The sequence below is a fragment of the Pelmatolapia mariae genome, linkage group LG8 (assembly GCF_036321145.2).
Source record: "Pelmatolapia mariae isolate MD_Pm_ZW linkage group LG8, Pm_UMD_F_2, whole genome shotgun sequence".
Taxonomy (NCBI): Eukaryota; Metazoa; Chordata; class Actinopteri; order Cichliformes; family Cichlidae; genus Pelmatolapia; species Pelmatolapia mariae.
In genome coordinates this window covers 24,163,782-24,188,086 of record NC_086234.1, presented here as the reverse complement: position 1 = coordinate 24,188,086, position 24,305 = coordinate 24,163,782, and the positions used below count along the sequence as shown (strand labels likewise).

Below are 24,305 nucleotides of genomic sequence, written 5' to 3'. Positions count from 1 at the left end.
ATGTAGCACACACAACAGGATGAGTTTCCTGTGGACCCAGCGCTAACGCAACAAGCATTAAATGAAGTTAGGAAATGACAGAAGCTTTATAGCAATATGTCCTTGGATTTCTGGTTTCTGTGAGTCATCTATGACCTTGTGTCCTTACACACCACAGTGAGGCAGACTGGATAATTGAGGGGGAAAAAAGTCACCAATGCGTGTGATTTTTAACATTTTTTTATACCTCGGCCAGAAAGACAGCTATGTTTGCAAGCTCTGCCAAAAACAAAATTATGGTTAATCACCAGCCAGATTTTAAAATGAACTGTCATCATTATCCGATTATATTACATAAGCTCTAGTTTTGGAAAGCTCAAAATGTTCATCAAATACTGGCAATAAAAACAGTCCCCTTATGTAGGAAAATGCTGCGAAAACAGTTCTTTGCAAAGAGATATATTCATCCAGTCCATATCTGAAATACAAGAAAACATTTGTTTAGAGGCAATGTGGAAAATTAAATTGAATTGTGACAAAAATGATCAAATATTATACTGAAAAAACTGAAAAATACAGCACCAATCACTGTCTGATTGAAACATCAACACAAGTGGTAAAACATCACCTTTGATACCAACTACGATAAAACTGAAACAGAAGAAGTAAAATATAAGATTTATTTCTAGTGCTCATTTGACAGATAAAAATCATAAAGTGCTTGAAAATAAAACCAGAAATAAAAACAAAATAATAATATAGAACAACAAAATTATAAAAATGGAGTCACAGGGATTTTTTTTCCTATTCCCATGAAATTATGAGCCTGCCAATGGGGAAAAATGTTTAGCTCCACAAACATGAAATATTCATTCACAATTAAGAAAAAAGAAGCTGGCACGGATCCAACACACATAAAGCATGTGTGCAAAGGCTTTTTGCTGTCACACACGTTTGTTTTAACAGCAACTTGGCCATGAAGGCCATGAAGGCAATCGCATGGAACGAAAAGCACAGAAAGGTTCCTCCAGCAGCTGGGAGACAGCTGACCTACTTGACTGTAGACGGAAGTATTGACAGGAAACACAAACAGGCAGGGTCAATGATTTTATGCTGAAACTGCTACTATATTTCCCCCAAAAAATATAGACTTGGAAAAATAACCTTTAAAGCAATCCCAGCCCTCATTTTTAGGCCCAATATAAATAATAAGTAAGTTTCCTCTTAACCCATCAATGATGACAGAAGCAAAATTAAAAATTAAGTTGAATAAAATAAGTTGATGCAGGAATAGAAACAACCTATATCAATAATATTATACAAGAACAGAGGACACATGTCATCAAGCCCAGTTTTTTTTTTTTGACGAAGTCTTTCTTTTCTTTGCTCACAAGGCCTTTACACCTTTTCTTTGTACCATTTGCTGACCAAAACACTTCTTTCTTAGCTTGATTTTCTTACTCAAGTGTCTTTTTCGTTTCCCTTGATCTTACATCAATCAGAGAAGATACGTTTTGAAAGCAGGCAGTGTTTATTGAGGACCACAATGAGTACAATTCTGACATAAAAGCTGCTTTTGTTGATAATCTTCCTCCAACCGTGACGTTTTGTGGAAAAGCCAACTGCTCATGATGCTCATGTCATCTGCTGACCCTAATGTGCTCCATTCGCTGTGGATTTATTGGAAGAACATGAAAAATCATAATGAGAAATCTGATACAAAGTATGCACTGAACAGAGACGGTGAGGCAGCCACTTTTTGTCTTTACAGCAGAATGCTTTACTGATGATTTGAGCATGATGCATGAAAACAAAAACCACTGCAAATTGTGCTCTTGAGCAGCAACGCTCGCCCAAGCTCCCTTCTAGTGTGCACACTTCAGCGCAATAGATTTTCTGGTGAGCAAAGTTTCAATAAATTTACATAACCTGTTCACATCTAAATCTGTGAACAGAATGTCATTACATATGCTTTCTTTAGTAAAATGTGATCCCAACATCTGAGATGCCAACAGAGATGTCCAAAGTTCTTCCTGTTAAAAGGGAGTTCTTCCTTTCCACTGTCGCCAAGTGCTCATTCATGTGAGATCATCTTATTGTGGGTGTTTTCTCCCTAATTTTGTAGAGTCTTTACTTTTCAATATAAAGTGAGGCGACTGAATTGGTGCTATGTGAACAAAAGTTATATGAATAGCTGGGCTTCGTAGCAGTGAGTTTAATCAAATTAATAGCTGTCTGTGTAGGTTCTTTGTCATCCAGGTCATGACAGTCAACTGGGCAAGAACTCCAGAAACCTCTTATATGCGAGGCGTAACATCTTCAAAAATCTAAAGAAGTCCAGCTGCCTTCTTTTTGAGCTCAAGAAAATTAAACGCTTCCATCTGTACAAATCATCTCATCAGTTTCTTGAGGTTTTTTCCTCAACTGATGTGATCAGTGCACAGAGCAAACTACAACAAAGAGCACAAAGAGGAGCGTTCTTCGTGTTTAGTTAAACCCCCCCAAAAGTGCCAGAATGTCAAACCACGAGTGTGGGCATGTTTCCAGACTTTGGCAGAAAGTTATCTATGATTTCATGTGACCTAGCAGCATGCATTTTAATGAAAAAATATCAAAACAACCAAAGCCAATGAAACTTTTTTTTTAATGGCACTGTTAAAGGAAAGAAGACTGTTTAAAATGCCCAGGTCATCAAGTTATTGGTTTTTTGCACGGGTTTTAATAGAGGTGGATCAAAACATTCCACTGGCAGAAACAAACATTTGCATTTGGATTGAACTGACATTTGAATATGTATAAGCTAGTCACAAAAAGACAAGCACTCAGCACTACGTACATCTTTCATTATACATAATTAGCATCTACTGCGTAATTCTCTGAAAGGATGCTAGCAGGCAAAAATATACCAGAAGAAATTAAAAAGCATTTTATCCCAGCATCTACATATCATCTGTGTATCTTAAAGGGGACCTATTACTGCTTTGCTAGCTACAGGTGCTGTTATTCTGGTGGGTGTTCATGTTAAAAGCATCAAGTTTCCAATTAGGTTAGCATCGGTGCAAGTAAGGAAAAGCGAGAATGCACTAAACACTCTATTTCAAGTACTTTTTTCCCAACTCTTTGCTCTGTATGATGTCAGAGAGTGCAAATACTTAATATAGTCATTGCAGGCACACAGGAAGTTGGCTCGTTTCCCTCAGAGAACGTATGAAATTAGGTGCCGCACCAAGGTTCGGTATTTTGAACTGTGAATCATATTCAGACATATTCTAGTAGAGTTGGTGAATAAAACTGCAAATGAGCATACAAAGGTCCCCTTTAAATGAGTGAAGCAGGACAGTGACACTGAGAAAGTGGTGATTTATACATTCTATATATGCTAAAAATATAATAAAAATATAATTGCTAAAAATTAATACAAGTTAAGTTTTCAAGTAATTAATGACAAGCTGAAATAAAAACTGTTTATTTTTGGATCATTAAAACATTTTCTACAACTTAAATCTTGCGTGACATGCTTCTGAAAACAAGCTCTAAAACAGGGGTGTCCAACTCCAGTCCTCAAGGGGTACTGTCCTGCAGCTTTTAGATGCATCCTTGTTCTGACACACCTGAATCAAATGAATGGCTTGTTATCAGGCCTTTGCCAAACTTGATAGCGTGCTGAAGAGGTAATCCAATCATTTGATTCAGCTGTGTTTGAGTAGGGTTGCATGTAAAAGCTGCAGGACAGTAGCTCTGAAGGACTGGAGTTGGACACCCCTGCTCTAACAATATGAACAGAATGGTGACATACCACTTAAAACATAGTGATTATTGTTGCTGCTCAGCTCTCATCTTTTCTTAGGCTCCTATAGATTTCCGCTTTTCCTTATTCTGCATTCTGTCATATCCATGATGTTGCAATTGTGGATGTTTATATTGGGCAAAGTTTCCAATAATGAGGCCAATGTGTGCACAAGTAGCCCCTACAGAATTCTCCATACACCTGATGGAAAGTCCTGTTTGTGAGGGATAGCCAATCAGAACAAAGTTAGCTTTGGGAGGGGGGGGGTCTGGCTTGTCTATGACCAACGATGAACTTGCGATGTGGCAGAAGGGTCCAATGTAAACGAAATGATGATTATTATGAACTGAATAATGCAAAGCTACCCTACCGGAATTTTGAATAACATATGGACTTGTCAGTGATATATTAATATTGAATTTTGCTTCATTATTAACCAACACTGAACCAATATTACTCAGTCTTCAGTGCCTACAACAATCTACACTAGCAATGTTTGGCAAGACGCATGTGTGCAGCTACTTTTCTCATTCGTGTATCAGTGAAATATTGAACAATTACATATTTAAAAAAAGAGCACCCATGTAGGCTTTTAACCTTTTTAAAAACCAGAGTGGATTTCACAGTACTTTTGCATTTACATAACAGTGGCATGGCACATAACTACACAATACATGCAAAATAATGACAACCTAAAAAAACAGTAATTTTGACTCCAAGTCACTGTCCTGTGTTTATGTGTTCGCCAGTGCCCACGACTCAGGGTGTATTTTTGAGCTTTTTTGGGTGCAGTGGAGTGCCCTGTTGTGAATCACATCACACTGACTCACGAGTGCAACACGGTGCAGTTAAATATTGATAAGCCTTTTGTGATGAAGGCCACAGATAGACCACGCAGTGGCTCAGAAATCCATTTTGTCTGAATCTGAGAAACATCCAGAATGCAAACTGAGTCCATAACCATCAAGGTCACTCAACACAATCTGTCCTTTCCACTTACCATGTATCTTTTTATGAACTCCTTTTGTCGTTCTCATTCAGTGAGATTGTTCAAAATCTGGTCGCCAACACAAATTCATACACAGTGTCATAGTGCCCCCTTGTGGTCGAGCAAGTGAACATCCTCTTCCAACAGACTGGATCAACAGTCTGCTTGTACAGCACTTCCATTCAACCTGAAACGTAAACTGCTCATCCCTCTTAAGCCTCCACACCCCACTTAGTGGAGAACAAGGATGCCAAGGCCATAGCAGCGAACCCCAGAACTTCCACTAACCCAGATGCCAGGCTGCTGTGGGGCTGAGCTGTGCCTCCTCACTGCCTTTTGCTGTCCAGGATGGCCCTCCAATCATCTGACCATGACAGGAGCCGTCTCTGGGGGAGGCTGAGGGGCAGGTGCTTGTTGTGGCAGGCAGTGAACAGGATGTGCTCCCACGCTGGATTTGGCTCCACACCTGTCCAAGTCACAGAAATATAAACATTATTTAAGTAGCAGCTCCCTGTATTTAAGTGTGTGAAGGATACAAATTGTCCTGACAGACCGTAGGAACGCTGCAGCAGCTGCCTCATGAGGTGGCAATCAAAGCATTGAAAATGGATGCAAATAATTATAACACCCACACCGAGTTTCACAAACATTATTATGCAAAAGTCCTCTTTAAAGATTTTGCTTTGTTCTTCATTTGTTCTTGTTCTTTCAGTGATTTAAAAAAAAAAGAGTTATCATCCCTGATCTGCTCAGATCAGAGAACTACTGTATTTTCCTACTGAATTAACTGCAGCAGCATAATTTACACAACTCAAGCCAACTAACTTTGACATCTACTCATAAGTTAAATACTCAGCATTTCAAGAGGGTTTTTTTTTTTTTTTTATTTAGGAAAATCTGCACTCACAGCCAGCATCAGACATTAGTGTGTATCTGCACATTATTACGTAAAAAAAATCTTTGCACTCTGGAACTCTGTTTGAAAAAATAAGTAATGTACAAATGTGTTCTTTTGATAAAAAAAAAAGTAATGAAAAGCTGACCGTCACACCAAAGCATGTGCACATTTGGAAAGCTGCAGCTGTTTTAGCATGATGGTTACATTTTGAATAAAAATGTTATCAGGTGTGAAAACATTTCATTCTAGCAATCAAATGCAATATTACTGCTGCTGCCTTTAGCATGACAGGGGGCAAAGCATAAACTGTGTATAGAAAATGAACAATGGCAACATAATTTCCCCTTGTGGGACAATTAAAGGATTATTCTATTCTATTCTATTCTATAATGTTCATTCATCACTTCATTTTGGAGTCTGCATTTTATAGCACCAGTGTTGGCATGTTTTTGGCTTAGATTTAGACTCAGCTAACACTGGTTTCTTTACCAAGCTGCATCCTCAGACACCTGCTAATTTAAACACTACATCACAGACTAATAAAATGCTTGAATTTTACTGGACCTGGAATACAAACTTCTTGGATGGGCTGTTGCACACAACCATCATTATCTGTCACCTTTATGAAATGTCCTCCAAAAGGCTACAGACAACTGCCTATGTTGGCCAACCAACTTGGCATAGCCCCGGATTTTAAGTCCCAACAAAATCTAGATGGGTAAGTACAAATTTTTTCATGGTAAACTGATGAGAGACCAGTGTGTGAGGTAAGCTGCAGGCACTGTTTTCACGGCTCGGAGATCAGTTATGATCTGCGCTTTGTGTGGAAACCCAGCTAGCATTATCAATGACCTTCAGTGGTATAGTCTCGGCTCACCTGTAAAAATCAGCGCATGAAAACACCTGGGAAAGGATTTTAGGACTAGGAAAACAAGGAAGGACTGTCTTTTGAGGACATCAATGTTCACATTTTGGACGAAGACAGGGTTTAAGAGAGGAATAAAGGAGGCCATCTAGACCCGCTGTAAACAGCTGTCATTGAACAGAGGCGGTGGCTTATGGCACCAGCTATCAGCCACATATGGTCCCGAGTTCTTTTCCCAAGTGTTTCAACCACTCACACCTTGCCTTAGGTGACCTCAATCGCTCACATGACGGTGGGGTGGGGTAACGTCTCACAGAGGTTTCCTCTGTCATCTGTTGGCTCATATAATATCTCACATAACTAAGAGTGAAGAGTTCGCTACCAATTATTCTAGAACTGAAGAAGCTGCTTGGATGAGACGTGAAATGTCTTCAAAACCTAAAGAAGTCTAGTTGGCTTCTTTTCAGCTCTCAGGACTACCATTCTTTGTGTTCCCATATTCAAGTCCAGGGAGATTATCCTGGATCCAAATCCACCATCACTCATGCTTGCGTGGATTCTCTCCAGGTACTTCAGCGTCAGACTAATTGGGGATTCTTAGTTGCCCATAGGTATGAATGTGAGTACAAATGGTTGTCTCTCTATGTTAGCCCTGAATCGGACTGGCGACCTGTCCAGTGCGTACTGTGTTTCTTATCCTATGGCAGCAGGGAAAGACTTCCCTGAGACCTTGAACTGGACAAGTGGAGGAAGATGGATGGATGGATCAAATAACACTCCTTTACCTTGTTGTTTAGCATCTTGTTGTATCCTATTGTGCTGCTGATCTTCTCATAGGTCATTTAGGTGCTTTTTCAGTGGGCATTAGTGCGTTTTCCCCTCATTATTTGTTAGCATCTATCTTTATTTTTATGAACGACAACATGGCCTTGACTACCCAGAATGCACTGCGATTGCAGCGCTCTAGTGAAATTTGCAAAATGAAATGAAGCAAGCTAAAAATAAGTAGTTTGAATGCTTTTTGTTTTTGTTTAGCTAAACTTATTGTTCAAAAATGCTGGTTTTATTTCATGAAAGCTGAACCGGAGCAGATCGCTTCACAGACCAAAAATAACCTAAAAAGATTGTTAGAGCATTAATATTAAAATAAAAGAATCATGATACATGCAAAAGTGCACCCACACAAAGTTCCACGGAGGCCTCACCTAGAATGTCAGGTTTGTCGTCTATCAGGAGGTCGCCGGTGATTAACGTCTTGTCTCGGGTCAGAATGACTTGTTCCAGGAAGTCACGACCCAGATGCTTCTCCACCCAGGCATACTAGACAAAAACACACACACACAGCAGATGAGATCTCATCAGCAAAGAGTGGAACACATTAATCATTTCCACAGAGAAATGGATATTTGTTATTGATTTGCAGTAGGCCTACCTTCTCATGTGGGCAGTGTTTGTAATGTTTTATAGGGCTGGTGCAAATAAAGACATCTGTGCTGCAGAAACAAAGGGAAACAAACAGACCAGAGTGGAAAAGTTACAAACACACAGTATTATGTTTACCTTCCAGCTGCTTAGGCCTGAACTTTTATGACAGGAATTCATGTGGGGAAGGTTCCCAGTAAACATGAAATCACGTGTATGGTGCATTAACCTGATAGGAGAACGTGCACATTCAGGCACTGGTGGCTAAAGAAAGCCATTCATTTTTAGCAGCAGAAGAAATGTAAGCAAAGGTCATAACTTTTGATATTTTTAGATGTTATTCACGTGCATTCTCCTCTGAGAATGCTCCCAGAAAAAATAAAAAAGTAGTCACAGTCTGTGTCACGCTGATTCAGATCACACTTATTAAAATATCATCAAAAACTACACGCGACCGTCCCTGAGTAAGACTCAGAGTGATGTGTTTTAAATCATTTATTAGAAAGAGGGGAAAAAAAAATACTGAAAATATCAGCATGGGGCCATCTGAGTCGTGAGGCTGAGTGAATGGGAGAACAGCGTGGTGCTGGCGCGCACAAAGACAGGCTGTGTGGTGACACAACATGGAGGCCAGGTGTCTGTAATTGTCCCTATGGCCTGCTGCTGTCACTGACTGCAGAGCACAAATAGATCATACAGAGAAGACAGACAAACAGACGATCACATTCACTACTGATGCCAGGCCTAGGAGGCTTTACGGCAGCCTCGACGCTTGATGCCTTCAGGCACAGCCCTGAGTGGACCCAATACACAATCACTGTTTTAATGTGTGTAAAAAATATATAAAATGTGCTCCAAACATAAATATCAAATTTACGTGTATGTTATAGAATCTAGTCCTGCTGGCTTTTGTGAGTGACTGGAATGAGCAACAGGGGCTTTCAGACTTGATTCATTTGGTCAGGTTCAGACAAAACAGAAAAAACCTCCATCAAAAGGAGGTGTTCACAATCTGTCTCAAAAATCACCGACAGAATAAAAGATGGATGTACAGTATTGTGCAAAAGTCTTGAGCCAATCCTAATTTGTATTTTGCTTCCGTGGAAGCTAAAAAAAGTGCAGTAAAGTCAGTTGAATCTTAGAAAAATGTCAAAGATTGCTCAGCTTAACAAGCATAAAACATTATTTTTTGTCACCAAAAGGTGATTGACAAAGAGCTATTAGCCAAAAACTTGCCTTATTTCAGCATGGTGTGGAGTGTGTCCTTAAGAATTTGAGGAAATTGGACAGTGAATGACAAAAGAAGAACAGGAGATGAACAGTATCTGAAAATCATATTTTTAAGAACTAGGGAAAAAAAGAATCAAGCAAACAGCTGAAAACAGATCAGAGAGATGTATCTTGAGTTGATCTACTGTTCGATAAAGCCTTGTCAGAAATTGTGTCAGTGGAAGGATGACTGTCAAGAACCTGTGCTTAAGAAAGGGAAACAGAGAGAAAAGGCTGAGGTATCCCAAACTACATAAGAAGTAGACTGAAAATCAGTGGCGACAGGTCTGATGGAGTGATGAATCCAAATTTCTTCTTTTTTTTTGTTCAGATCGTCAGTCTCTACATACAGCTGCCTATAAAACATGGTGGAGGCTCTGTCATGGTTTGGGGCTCTATTTTAACCAGTAAAGTTGGGGATGTTGTCAAAATTGGTGGAATTATGAACACAAAAAGCACACAACACTGGCTGTATTGAAGAACAAAGGCGGTCATACCAAATATTGACTTTCAAGCTCATTAGAATTACCTTATATACTGTTATATACTGTGATTCTTCCCTCTGCTCCCTTTAAGGGTTCCCTGTCTAACCCAACCCCTGGCATCCTTTTCTGTCACACCAACCCTCTACATGTCCTCCTTAACTACATCGATAAATCTTCTGTGTGTGTTCCCCTTTTCTTTCTGCCCAGTAGCTCAATTTTCAACATCCTTTGTCGCCACACCCATTTCCCATTTTCATAGGAGTGTGAAGAAATGAGTGGTGGCTCATGGATTTTGCATAACACTGTAGCTTCTGGGTCTGAAAAGGGACGCCAATGCCAAGTGTCTTAAACATGGATTCTTTTTAATGACCATAAGTGGGTGATAGGTGCAGGTGTAAAGAAAACCTGGTCTTATAAAAGTCTATGGGAAAACAGCCCTCTGACTTGTCCCCGGTAAACACTTTGCTGATGTGTTTAGAGCATAGTCACTCATTTCAGGCTTCCCACCTCCCAGGTTTTCTTGTAGCAAGCTGAGCAAGTCATTGCTGCTTTGCTGGTTTGCGGGGCTTTTGAAAGAAAACAGAGCCTTAAAATTCAGCCAGCTAAATGTAGAGACTGTGGAGGAAGTCAGATAAAGTGAACTAAACAGGGTGAAACTGTGTGGAAAATGATAAACAAACCACAGAGCCGGGCATTATTTTGCAAAGTTAAATACATATTAACTCAAAACACCATTTCCACCACCTCCCTTCTGACCAAAGTGCTACATGCAAATATCTAATCATGCACATTTTTCTCCCATTATGGTGATTTAAGCCACTTGTAATACAACAAGAACTCCTCTCAGTCTCTTTTGTTTATGTGAGATAAATGCACTGTAACTTCCAAGACCTACTCATTCATCTCGGCCATCTCCTTGACCGCCTCCACTCCTCCTGGCAGCGGGTCCAAGTCTATGAAGAAACCTTTGGACTCCCAGATGCTGATAGCTTTTTCCTGGAGTTTAAAAAAAGGAAACAAAACACATGCATACAGCTTATCTGCAACCGTGTAAATTAATCAGGTGCATGTACAATATGTGTATCCACGTGAGTGTTCATGAGCCCTGAAGAAGTAAAGTCCAAAAGACCAACTTCTGTGGACATGATTACAAGGTAGCACTTTGCTTCTTGCTTGGAGTAGGTGAATTAAGACACTGAAGGAAACACATAATCAAATGGAGTAGTGAGTGAACTGCTCAACACTTCAGATTACAGTGAACCACAAGGAAATCGAGGCTGAGTCATTCATCCACACAAACCAATTCAAGAATGTGCGCCCATGGCTGTGTCTACACATGAAGCGGGGGTGACACCAGCCCCTTAAAAGTCCCCCAATCCTGGTTAATGCTACTGAGCTAGAGCGCTGTTAATCTCACAATCCCCAGAGCCATGGGATGAGAGCAAGGATAATGCCTGATTTAGACTTCTGCGGGAAATCTACACTGTAACTGTAAACTCCTATGCCATAACCTTCCATGCCATATAGTCTGACCCGACATGTAGTTACATTTCTCGGGTTACGTGGAAGGTTGTGGAGTACGATTAAACTATTTATTGTTTCTTTTTAACCAGAAACATTTAAAGGTATTTCCAGTTTCAGTTATACTATGATGTAGATTTGCCGCAGAAGTCTAAATCAGGCATAAGACCAGTAGTAGACTGCAATGTAGTACATGTGATTATTCTGCTTCCATTGTAAAAATTTCAGCATTTAATTTCCATTCATATTATGCTACTTTCTTCTAATTTTCACTATATTCTGGATGAAAATATTGTTCGACCAATCAATAGTCCAATACTTACTAAGAAGATTAGAAGGTACTGAAAAAGTGGGGTCATCTTTTGTTTTGTTTTTTTCAGAATTCTGACAAAAAAAATACATTTTTTCCCAGTGGCCATAATCCTCTTCCATAAATACTCCTGTACCACCCTATTGAAAAAGTCCCAGCCCAGAGCAGTCAGAAACTTGACTGTTAACCATATGTAAATGACACAGACAATCTTTTGAATTAAAACTTGTAAAAAATAAAAACAAAAAACCCAAATCGAGAAAGCCTAAGTTGAATTTCAGCCACTATATTTAGTGCTGCTGTCACTCACACAAAGGTCACTCCTCAGCTGCCCGTACTGCGTTGACACCCAAAACCCTCTCCTGTCCTCCAGGGTGATGTAGGGCTCCGTCGGGTACCTGGCCCGATACTTCTTCAGGAACCCCCCCTCGAAGTCCGCCAGGACTCCGTCCATGTCCACCAGGACCCGCAGTCTCTTCCCGGAACGAGAGGTGAACGACATGTTTGCACAAATCCTCTTAATGGGATCTCGGAGCAAAGTTTTCCCTCTTCCTAGTAGGCGTGTTGCACTAAGCAGCAACATTTTTCACGCCCTCAGTCACTGCCCTCTCCAAACAGTCAGCAGAAACAGCTTGTAAAGTCGGCATGGGACTTACACAAACAAAAATAATTCCAAGCACTGGAGCTAAACCCCTTTCAGTACTCGTTTTCGACACTGTTATTTGCCCCTTGTGAATTTTTGTCCAACTTTTCACATTCTGAGCGGCAGCTGAGCTAACAGACGCTGGCTAGCTGGCAGGCTAGCACCACAGCAGCCGCAGCGGGCAGTTCAACTGTGACCTGCCTGTGGCGGTCACAGTTGCCGGGAGCTCTTTGTATCGTTTGTCAGTGTGTATTAGCCGGCCGGCATCCAATGCATGCCTTTCTAAAATTCCACAGCATATGAGATAAACAACATATGCTGTTAGAGCTGTCTGAGGTGAAATGAGAAGTAAACAACTGGAGCTGCTGCACCAAAGGGAGAAGTGCTCAGCTGTAAGAACAAACTGTACTACGAGCCCGTGCGCAACAAAGATCTCACACGACCAAGATGGTTCACTCCTCAGCTGTTTTCAGGAGCCATGTACAGTGAAAAATATAAAATTTTACAACAGTACGAAGGTTTTACCACCACAATAATCATACACGCAACATGTGTGATTATTTATTGGCTAAAGAACCGTCGTTAGTTAGGTTCATTGCAATTTATGCACAGTCATCTCTTTATGCCCAAATGTGACAGCTTATTCTGAATGATGGATAGGTAGAGGGGCAAAACATTTAGCATCAGACAGGGGAGCTTCCAGAGATCCATCACTTGTACATGAAATACGTTTGTGTGTGTGTGTGTGTGAGAGAGAGAGAGAGAGAGACAGAGAGACAGAAGAAGATGCTGGAGAAAGACTTAGATGGAGGCAGACCATCTAAGTCTAAGTCTAAGACCAAAACTTAGAGTAACTGGTATTTTAAAGATATCAAATTTATTCAATTTTAAACAAAAACTTGATTCAAATCATATATAAATTTAATCATATTTATCAATGTATCAATGTCATCATATTTTCGTTTTCCCAAAGGAGCAGCACTATAGTGGTCCTGTAAAAGTAGTTAGACAAGAGGTCTCACCATAAAACATCTACGTTAATAACCCCAGTATGTACGTCACTTCCTTTATTTTCTAGTTTTCAAAGAGAGAAGTAGAAGTCCATTTTTAAATAAACACACACTCGCGCAATATATAGCTATATCTATAGATATAGATATAGATATATCTATATCTATAGATATAGATATATAGATATATATAAAAGCAAGTGTATTTCAATACTACCAGCAAATCTGGTAGCTGGCCCTTTAAGAATTCAACGGTCGGTTCTCTAAACCTCCTTGCGGTCTGTTCTGTTCTTACGATCTCGCGATAGCCTCACCTCAGTGGCGGCTGTGTGGCCCCCTGTCTTAGTCCGGACGGAGTTGTTTCTGACGTTTGAATGAAATACAGTGCAAATTACCTCCACGTTGGACCCAGGAAATAATGGCTTCAGCCTTGGAGCAGTTTGTGAACAATGTGCGGCAGCTCTCCGCTCAAGGTAGGGTTGATAAACTCATTAGAGTCTGAAGTATTAGCTAGTTAGCTAGCATATGCTATCCAATGCCTTGCCGATAGCTAGGCAGTCAAACTGGTCAGAGGCTTCTTTTTGCTTTATCATGTAAACACATCGCTAAAACGACCTTATGTCGCTGTAGTTCCTATGTAAACTACCACGAGAAGATGCGGTATTACACAAGGACCCGAAGGATAACTGCATAACGTGCATGTCATCAAACTAGATGTGAAAATTATACTTTTTGTTTTTGATCTAGAAAATAATTTCTGGGGACTGCCTACCGGTAGTCCCGCCCTAGCCTCATATGATTGGCTAGCGGACTGAATTGGCAAATATTATTGGCTCGAAGTCATCTGTCAATCCTGCTCGCATTACCTCTGTTGCAAGGCCTTGACAGGACACTTGGCCAGCCGATTTCAATTGAAATGACCATCCGCAGCGCGGCGGTTATACACAGTTTTATGAGTCCGTGTGTCCTCTAGGTTTATAAAGAATAGCCTCTTTGGATTCGTAAACAAGACAATTCCTATTTTATCCATAATTTGACCAATTAAACAACAAAGAAAATGTATCACTGTGCATTATTTCTCCTATGTTGATACAACAACTTTACTGATAATAGCTGTAGTGGGGTTGTGGTCATACTGATTGTGTCTAGTCTTTGTAGCGTTTCCAGCTAAGTTTTTGTCCATGTGCCCTCCTTGTGTGCTTTGCAATGTAATAATAACCTTGTGAAATAGAAACCTGATGACATTAAATCTCAGCATAACAACCTGATTTAATTCTACATCTGGTGGGCTGGTGTCAAAAATTTAATCTGCACCTAGACCTGCAAAACAAGCTACCTTAAGCCTTTAGAAAGACACACTAGTTTGGACTTCCCATAGATTTAAAAGGTCGGTACAAAAAGTTAAGTGTGGTTAAATTTCTCAATGTTGACCTCAATTTCCCTTCATCCCTCCAGGCCAGATGACTCAGCTATGTGAGTTGATCAACAAAAGTGGGGAGCTACTGGCCAAAAATCTGTCCCACCTGGACACGGTGCTGGGGGCCCTGGACATCCAGGAGCACTCCCTAGGTGTGCTGGCTGTGCTGTAAGTTTCCACTATAACTTTATTCTGTCTCAGTTACCACATGACAAGAAATGTTTCTCATAAAGTTTTTTTTCCCCTCTAACTGGTCTATTATTATTATTATTATTATTATTATTATTATTAATATTTATTTTTTTTATTAGTTTAGATTTTTGTGTTTTTCACTGCACTCTGCTTTCGGTCTGCTGTTCTTGGCCAAGATATTCTCCTAATGTTGTGTCTGTTGAAGGTCATGTTGTACTTTTTGTGTTTGTTGAGGAAGAGGCGGTAGTTCTTTAGAGAAAGTCTTTTGGAAAAACGACAGAAGGTTGGAGCCAGCTCAGGATTTAGAGGAAAATGAGAGGAAAAGTTGACAGATAATAAGTTCCTGCATATGATGTTATATAGAAAGGGAATAATCTCTCTCACTTCTTCAAATTGTTTCCTTTCTTTAAAATTTCCACACATTCTCTGCACTATAGCAAATCCTGCACAGACATGACACTGTTAAAGGTTTTCTGTTGCATTTACAACTGATAATAAATAACACAGAAATGAAAGCCATTATTTCCTGTTTACAAAATCAATCTCGCTTCTGCTTACCCAACATTGCGTCTGATCGATACATTTCCCTCCTTATTCAAAACTCAGCCCAAAAATCGGCCAAACTAATGCAAAGTTTTGGCTAACCCCCCTTCCTTCCTTCCTTCTGCTTTTGCTCCAGATTTGTGAAGTTCTCCATGCCAAACATCCCTGACTTTGAGACGCTCTTCTCCCAAGTCCAGCTCTTCATCAGTACCTGCAATGGGGAGCACATTAGATATGCAACAGACACTTGTAAGTCTCATTGTTCAGTGAAATTGTTTTGTGTCAGGTTTTTGTTTGTTTTTTTTTTTTTGGTTTTTTTTGTGATTGTTAAGACAGAAGCATTTTGTGTGTGTGTTCCTAGCTGAGCTGTCATGAATCACTACTTGTGTTCATATATTTTACACAAGTTTATATAAATGTTGTTGGTATCAGTCACAGCTTTGTATCAGTGGTTTGAAATCTGTTATGTGGATTTGTGGGATCTGGCAGAATCCACATGGTTAATCATAACTCCTCTGTTTTCCTGCCACAGTTGCTGGTCTCTGCCACCAGTTGACAAACGCACTTGTAGAGCGGAAACAGGTAAGAATGTCTCTTTCTATCATTCTGAGCCTAATCCAACTAAGGCTACGTTCACACTGCAGGTCTTAATGCTCAATTCCGATTTTTTGATCAAATCCGATTTTTTTTGTCTGCTTGTTCACACTACAAATAAAATGTGACAGCAAACGCGCTCTAGTGTGAACCCTCAAAGCGGCCCGCATGCGCAAAAGAAGACATCACACACAACGCGCTCTGTTTAGACCCAGACCAAACAGTATTGTTTGACTGATGGCCCTTAATATAAAGACTTAAACGTAAAATATAAAAACTTTACGTTTCCCAATTTTGCTTTAAGTTATAAAGTTATTTACATATGGCCTAATAATTATCCTTATTGCTGTTTTAGAGAGGAGCGGTGCTTCAAAGGATAGTTGCAGATTTTTATATATTATACAGTACAAATAAAATAGTCACGTTTCTCCAACGTTGTATTCCCAACAGTTTCATTAACATCTACACTGGATGGCCAGGAAGCGTTCACGATGTCTTCTCAGGCGCTTCTCCGGCGCTGATAATAGGCGTCTGTCTTGTGTCAGTGACGTAAAAGACGGATTTAATGCGACATGACCGTTCAAACAGCAGTCGCTTTCTAAAACATCAGATATGTATCGGATTCAGTACCACATACGAAAGTGACCCAGATCGGATTTGAAAATATCGGATTTGTGCCGTTCACACTGTCATACCATGATCGGAAATGGGTCGCATAGGGTAAAAAAAGTTGGATTTGATGCGCTTTTGCCTGCTGTGTGAACGTAGCCTAAATAGTGATGTAGTTTAGGCTTGACAAAAGTAGGGCTTTGTTGTAAAAGTGAATGCTTGACAAAAAAAAAAGAACACAATTGCATTTTTAAATTTTATTTTTTGTAAGAGAGCTGTTAAGATTTGTTCATGATACATCTCCCTAGAAGAAAATGCCTTCTGCATTCTCTGCCCCTCTGTAGATTATGCAGTATGTAATCCTGTTGCACTTGTGCCAAGCAGTTTGTTTTCATTCAGCCCGTGCAGTCGGCTGCACCGTTGTGGCTGCTAATGAAGATCAAGAAGCTTTAATATCAGCGGAAAGAACAGAAAGCAGGCAGGCTTTCTATATTTCCTGGTGCTTCTGTAATTCTTGGTTTTACACTTCATGAGTCTGACTAGTTTGTGGCTTCAGAACTTTTGGCTTCTGTCAGAGGCCACATGTTTTTAAACAGTGTGTATTTATCTGCAGGCTGCTGATGTAGTGACATCCACACAATTGTAGCTCTTGAAGCTAAAGGGGTTAGGGCCTTTCCTGTCAGCAGTTCATTTGATAACACTCACCCTACGTGCCACCGTTGCCATACCCTCATCAGCATTTCCTACTGAATTAGATTGTGTTTGTGGGATCGGGTGCTTTCTTAAGGAGTTGGTATAAGAGTAATCCTTTCTAGTTGTTTATCATTGCTCGGATGGGCGTGAAGCGAATGCAATAACAGTAGTCCTTGTTGTGGTTCTTAGCTTCAATGAACAAGCAACCTGTTGCTGGTGCTAGCTATAACCTACAAGAATTACCACCACCAGCTACAGTTCATGAGGGTGGATGAGAGACTCTGGAGAGTAATATTAAGGACTGCCACAACAGTAAGCCAGGTTTCAGCCACTGAACACTCAAAATAATGGCGAGGAGACTGCCAGCAGACAAATGTATACTTGGGTGTTGATATATCTGGATGGCCAAATCAAGTCTGTGTGTGGGGAAACACTGCAAGTGTATTTATCCGCGCTCTCACAAGCAGCAGGAGAGTCACATGACCCTGCTGTCTAATACAGCACCCAACCCCCCAACCCCTAAACTTCCTTCCACCTGAATGATCATGTTAGTGTTTATCTCCTAAATGCTGTGTGGCCTACATAGTGTGTGTGTTGCATTTACCTTGCAGCTAAAACCAATTTCCCCCCTTTGGTCAGAATGAAATGAGTCAGTCACAATCATTTTTCATCACAGGGCTCACATGAGTCATTCCATCACTAAGACAGCGCTGAGTTTCAGCACCACAGTGGAGCATGTTTTCCTTTCCCTTCTTGATCTAAATATTTTAGCGTGTTCTTCAGGCCCTGACTGTTTCCAGCACATTTGGGTGTCTCAGGACGACTTTCAGCTTAGTAACTCAGAATTTCTCCTCTTCTGACAGCCATTGAGGGGTGTCGTGGTCCTAAAACAGGCAATAGACAAAATGCAGATGAACACAAACCAACTTACCTCAGTTCACGCAGACCTGTGTCAGGTAAGTTCTTAGCATCACCCCAGTTGTAATCCCAGCACATCTCCTTTTCCATATGCAGTCTAAGCCACTTGTTCACCTCTTATATGTTCTTCTGCAGCTGTGTTTGTTAGCAAAGTGCTTCAAGCCAGCCCTGCCCTTTTTGGAGGTGGACATGATGGACATCTGCAAGGAGAACGGAGCCTACGACGCAAAGCACTTTTTATGTTACTACTACTACGGTGGCATGATCTACACGGGCCTCAAAAATTTTGAAAGAGCACTGTATTTTTATGAACAGGTACTGTCTTTACAGTCTTTTTGTTGCCAGTAATTCTCCTGAATTTGAACGTTCTTTGCGGCATCACTGCACATGATTTTGTTTTTAATTTTCTGTGACAGGCAATAACCACTCCAGCCATGGCAGTGAGCCACATTATGTTGGAAGCCTATAAAAAATACATCCTGGTGTCACTCATTCTCCACGGCAAAGTGCAGCAGCTGCCCAAATACACCTCACAAATAGTAGGGAGGTTCATCAAGGTAAGGATGCATGACGTGTGGGTGATATTTTTTCTTTTTAGAGGTGTAGCCAAGAAGTGTCATTTTCTAAAATCACCAAAAAGTAGTAATAATAATACTGTATTGATGCTCAGTAATGTATAGATTAACATTTAGGTTCATGCATGAAGAATCAGTGATACAAATCGACAGACTGGCTGTTAAAATGTCGTTTTTTTGCCTGCTAGGCTGAGTCTCAGTGGGAGGGTGAGCCATTCATTCTGTTAGCTAGAATGTGGAAAAGCTATTAAGCTGAATTTGATGAAACGTCATAGAAAAGTGGAGCTCGGGCAAAGGAAGAACTCACCAACATTTTTCTTTAAAGTTACGATAAGAGCATCAGCATTGGTGTAGGCATCAGGGGTAGGATGTTCTCACTGAATGCACTTCAATTATTGGTTTACACTAATTGGAAAGTAAACACCTCTGAGCACCTAAAAGACTCAAAGATGAATCGTTACTTGGACAGAGTCAAAAGCACTGATTTTGATCAGGTTTGATAAAAATACCATCACACACGAGGTGAACACAAAGGCTCACCTGTCATTTTGCCTTTCATGTATCAGACAGCCGCTCACACAGAAAGTCGTTTGTTGTTTTCCTTCTCCCACACTGTGCAGCACTGCTTTGTAGCCTCACGGCTCACTCGATAACTGAAGAGCTCACTCACTTAACTGAACGCAGCAGAACAGAGAGTCAGTAAAAGCAAGCAGATCAAGATGTCAGTGTCACGCAGTAGCAATTTTTTTTATTTTATTTTTTTGTAAATCTAAAATTCACTGTGGGCTGTGAAAAGCAGCAAAATCTGCTCACAAAGTTTCTAAGTTTCAACAACAACTAATATTTGGAACAGTTGAATATTTATGTGCAGCCGTAGTGTGAGCCCATCAGGAAAAGCCACTTATTTATTTTGCTGCTACTGAGCTATCCATCTATAATTGCGTTTGCTTTTTTTTTTTTTCTTTTTTGTGCCTCAGCCCCTGAGCAACGCATACCACGAGTTGGCTCAGGTTTACACCACCAACAACCCGGCCGAGCTGCGCAGCCTGGTCAACAAACACAGCGAGACCTTTACACGAGACAACAACACGGGCCTGGTCAAACAGTGCCTCTCCTCTCTCTACAAGAAGAATATCCAGAGGCTAACAAAGGTGAGCTGTGTATGTTTTCTGTGTGATGTGTGATATTAACACACTCCCGATGCCTTCAAGAGATAAGCTTCACTGGGTAGCTTGTGCGACTTTACTTTAGGAAATATTCAGTTGTAGGAAGAGAGACGTCAAGAACGTAGAAATGTCTCTGTCGTCTCGAATCATCTGTGGCGCAGTTCATTAGAGGTCACGATAATCAAAATGAAAGGAAACACAGCCAAAACATGGGTGTGCCAAGACAGATGCTGACATCTGATAACTGGCTGTTGGCCCATCTTTGCTAAAACGACTGACAACAATGACTCTTGAGCTTTCAGTTTCCACCTGTTGGGTCATCTTGTTCACATTACCAAGAAGACTGAAGTTAGAGGGGCTGTGGGACACATAAAACTTGAGTTTCACACTCCATACAGCCTATAGGTTAAATCCAGGCCCAGTGCTGTCTGGATATCACTTTAGGTTATCTTTTAGGTTCATGTTGCACATGCCAGCTCAAACAGACAGGCACAAATCCAAAGCACCAGCTAGCCAGACAATCCAGAGTACTGAGAGCTTCTTTACTGAGGTTAAAGAGACGTTCGTTGAGTTGTCAAGGGATTTATTTGAAACAAACTGGAGTTTAGATGGCGGGTTTTTGCCCATTCACTAGATCTGATATCGGTTTTTCCTCTGTGCGAACCCCACAGACCTTCCTGACACTGTCTTTGCAAGACATGGCGAGTCGAGTGCAGCTTTCAGGCCCGCAGGAAGCAGAGAAATACGTCTTACACATGGTGAGTTCTCCAGAGAGACCAAAGCACAAAAAATACAATCCAGTTGATGCTGATAGAAATCATGATATCCAACTTTACGTGTTTGTGAAATGGTTTGATATTTTTTTAGCTGTAGATGTATTACACAAGTCTTTTATCTGTTGTGTTGGACCGTTTTGGACTTGAAGGCCTTAATGACCATATAACAATAGTCTTTACGCTGGATTTTCTGCATTCCCTCTTGTTTTCTTCTTTTGCAGATTGAAGATGGTGAGATCTATGCTAGCATTAACCAAAAAGATGGTATGGTCTGCTTCCATGACAACCCTGAAAAATACAACAACCCAGCAATGCTCCATAAAATTGACCAAGAGGTGTGGAGGCTCAGATCTGTGTTCACTGTTCCTGTGCTTTGCATGGATTGTTTGCAGTTGCAATACACAAATCCTGCATGAATTTTTAAAAATGAGCACGTGTCTTTTTTTCCTCTCTTTTCAGATGTTGAAATGTATACAGCTGGATGAGAAACTAAAGTCTATGGATCAGGAAATCACAGTAAACCCACAATTTGTGCAGAAGGTGAGGGGGGGCTCCAGCAGCACTCTGAATGTGTCAAGTTTTGTATATGGATGTTGTTGCAGGCCATAAACACGTTTGTTTTTTCTTATTAGGAATGTTAAGTTTAATGGCACCTACACCAGTGAGCCACAACATTAAAACCACCTGTCCAATATTGTGAAAGTCCATGCTGCCAAGAGAGCTTGGACACAGCTGGCAAAGTAAAATCCACAAGAATATCAGGAAGCAAGTTTTCCCAGTAAAATGTTTATTTAATAAAAACAATCGGTGGTTGTTTTTAATGTTTTGGCTTATGTGTGTATTTTTGGTAGAATGAGCCAGACTGAAGATGTTCTCCTGTTGGCGTGTATGTTGTCCAAAAAGTTCAAATTTTAAACTTTTTATTGAAGCAGAGGATAAGATGCTTAGAGGTTTAGAAACAGTGTGATCACTGTTTGTTGCACATGTGGCATGCCTGAGCAGATTGTGTTGCCAGGTCACATGGTGTCTTCAGTCAGTGTTTCATGAAATCCATTGCTGGGCGTTTGATAAACACTGACTCTGTAATTCTCCCTTTTCTGTGTAACTGACATACCGCTTGTTACGCAATGTGCGATCATAAGGTTTCGCATTTCCATCCGTAAAAACCAAAAACTACACCTGATTCAAATTATAGATCTCCCCCTTCAAGAACATTTCCAACTGTGCAAGTCAGAAAACGGTCCTAGCCTGGTGCTTCTTTTTCCCTTTTTAAAGATTGCCCCCTGGACGTCCTGTTTTGACCGCTTGCCCTTGTGTGTCTACATTTACACCATGGTGCTAAAACTTGCACAAATTTGCACATTGGCTTCCGTTTCAAACTAACCCAACCTTCCTTATGGAGGGTGGCGAGCCTTTGACTGTAGACAAAAACCAAGACGCTGTTTTGGATGAAGAATCTGATCCAAGCTTATCAGGTCGGGAATGATGACCACAAGAATGCTTTCACTTTTAGTTTTTTGGGCCGTTTGTGGGGTCGTTCACCCTAAACTCAGATGTAGGAGGCTTTCCCAGCTATCACAGCGTGAGAATCATTTTTCTTAACCAAATATCCAAGTCAGGCTCACTTTCTATCAAATTGTGAACCATTGTGCTCATAAAACACAAATTAATTTGTCGAATCTGGCTAAAGTTAGCAGCAACCTTCCTTCCTTGCAGGCTTGCGTGGTTTTATATCAGTTTAATCTTACATATGACATACAAACGCTTATTTTCTACAGAAGCTAACTGGTTTGCACAGCTGTCGTCTTGCTTATAGTTCACCTCGTTTGTTTACACCTTTCCATCATTGAGAGGCGCTGCCTGGGCTAGTCGTACATTGTGACTCATTTTGTAATTTTGGCTGTAAATTTACTAAATAATTCTCAGCTTTCAGGAACTATTTGAATTTTCTCTCTGGTCCAAAATGGTTGAGGACCTACAATAATGTGAAGTGCACATGGTAACATCTGTCTGTTCAGACAGTAGTACCTTGTGAATACTTTGTGCTACCACAATACACCAGATATTGCTGTAAAGCTCGTCTTCCCTTCCTTCCAAAACAGTTTTAAATTTTGTCTCAAGAACAAATGGTGATGGAGCTACGGACGTTTAAAGAGTGCTTGTAAAATGGGCCCGCTGGCAGCTCGATGATAAAAAAACAAAGTTAACTGACTTGGATTTTCAGTGCCAACAAACAAGGACAGCAACTTTTAAACGTCCAGTCAACTAGCTGCACACTTCCTTATTGTATATATCAACACAAACTGGGGAAAAAGTCTAAGGAGTTAGTTCCCAGAATGGCAATACGCCCTACCATCAAGTGATATTGGGCATTGAGACCTGAACAAAACAATCAGTCATTGTTGGTGGAAGTGCAGCAGAAACTGGTTTGCAACAGTGGCTCAGACTGATGTGTTCAGATAACAGCTCTGACGTTTTGTGTTGTTTTTTTTTTTGTTGTTTTTTGTTTCCCCTTCAGAGTATGGGATCGCAGGAGGATGATGTCGGTAGCAAAACGTCTAGTTATTCCTGAGGGGCCTTGGATGGGGAGAGAACGCTGCAGCCACCCAACACGTTCTTCCCAGGATGAGTTGGATTTTTTTAAAAGAGGAAAAAGAAACATTCTATCTCACATAAGGACATTGGTCAAGGAAAATCTAATTGTGTGGAATGATGATAAATTTGGTTATTCTTACTTCACAGTGTCTTAAGGATAACATGAGATCCTTACAGAAAAAGGAGGAAAAAAGAAAAAAAAATTACAATTTTGTCAGTGTTTTATTTATCAATGTTCAGGTTGAAGCGCCACTGCTACATTAACAGAAATCACAATAATAAAAACTGGACTTATTTGTTCCAAACGTATGTGAAAAATCTCACTGTTTGTTTTGGTTCTGCTGCATGATGGCCGTGACTTTGAGGGCATTACGTACAAGGTCAAACATCTAAAATTGACGAAGAATGAATCTGATAAAATTCTGCATTTGTAAAGACTGCAAGCGATCGTTTCCATCTCACTCCTGCCGGTTAGAATGTAGATATCATCAATAGTGAATCTGTACACATGGACATGCCCTTGACCAAAACTCGGCACAATGGAGGAGTCGTTCACAATCTGGTGCACTGTTTTGTTTTTCTTTTTTCTTTTGTTTTGTTGAGGTTTTTTTTTTTTTTGTTGTTGTTTTGTTTTTTTTAGGTCGGATCCACTAGAGGTCGCTAGAGCACTGTACAGAAAACCGATTTGACAGCTTGTTATTACAAGAGGTGAAGTCAACAGATGAAACCAAACTGTCATGTAATTTTGGGAGCTTGAGCTTGGCGATTGTGGATCTGTTAATAATAAATTGTTTAAGAATATAGTTCTGGGTTTCATGCCTTTATGGAAAGATTCTCTTCGACACGGTTCCTCGTCTTTACGGTGTGTTTCAATTCTCATCCATTCATGGACTGTCACTTTTTTTTTTAATTGATACGCTGAAGCTAATTTTCGCTTCAGCCAATGAACGTACGTATGCAAGCGGATGTGGTTAGTTGGAGAATTCCACCAATCAAGACGAAGCGCCCTTCTTTTTAGAGGCAGGACTTTACCCGCTGAACGAAAGTTGG

General features: G+C 40.5%; 2 protein-coding genes across 4 annotated transcripts; one reads left to right on the top strand and one right to left on the bottom strand.

The window, feature by feature from the left end:
* Positions 1-350: 350 nt before the first annotated feature.
* LOC134632814 (5'(3')-deoxyribonucleotidase, mitochondrial-like) lies at positions 351-12,571 on the bottom strand. Of its 3 annotated transcripts, none has more exons than XR_010094598.1 (6): positions 11,835-12,571; positions 10,589-10,689; positions 7,950-8,010; positions 7,723-7,837; positions 4,767-5,220; positions 351-457 (listed from the first exon to the last, which is right to left on the bottom strand). XR_010094598.1 is itself a non-coding variant. In XM_063481629.1 (5 exons), exons 1-5 carry the CDS (start codon positions 12,105-12,107, stop codon positions 5,081-5,083), a joined length of 690 nt encoding a protein of 229 aa, XP_063337699.1. In that variant the 5' UTR covers positions 12,108-12,571; the 3' UTR covers positions 3,430-5,080. The 3 variants fall into 3 exon arrangements, 1 of the variants encoding a protein (XP_063337699.1); XR_010094597.1 differs by lacking the exon at positions 351-457 and adding an exon at positions 1,280-1,649; XM_063481629.1 differs by lacking the exon at positions 351-457 and having other exon boundaries at positions 3,430-5,220.
* An 898-nt stretch (positions 12,572-13,469) lies between these two features.
* Positions 13,470-24,056, top strand: cops3 (COP9 signalosome subunit 3). Its single transcript, XM_063482162.1, has 12 exons — positions 13,470-13,650; positions 14,633-14,762; positions 15,466-15,578; positions 15,862-15,911; positions 18,089-18,181; positions 18,279-18,458; positions 18,560-18,700; positions 19,696-19,869; positions 20,556-20,642; positions 20,882-20,995; positions 21,120-21,200; positions 23,179-24,056. Exons 1-12 carry the CDS (start codon positions 13,596-13,598, stop codon positions 23,230-23,232), a joined length of 1,272 nt encoding a protein of 423 aa, XP_063338232.1. The 5' UTR covers positions 13,470-13,595; the 3' UTR covers positions 23,233-24,056.
* Positions 24,057-24,305: the final 249 nt, after the last annotated feature.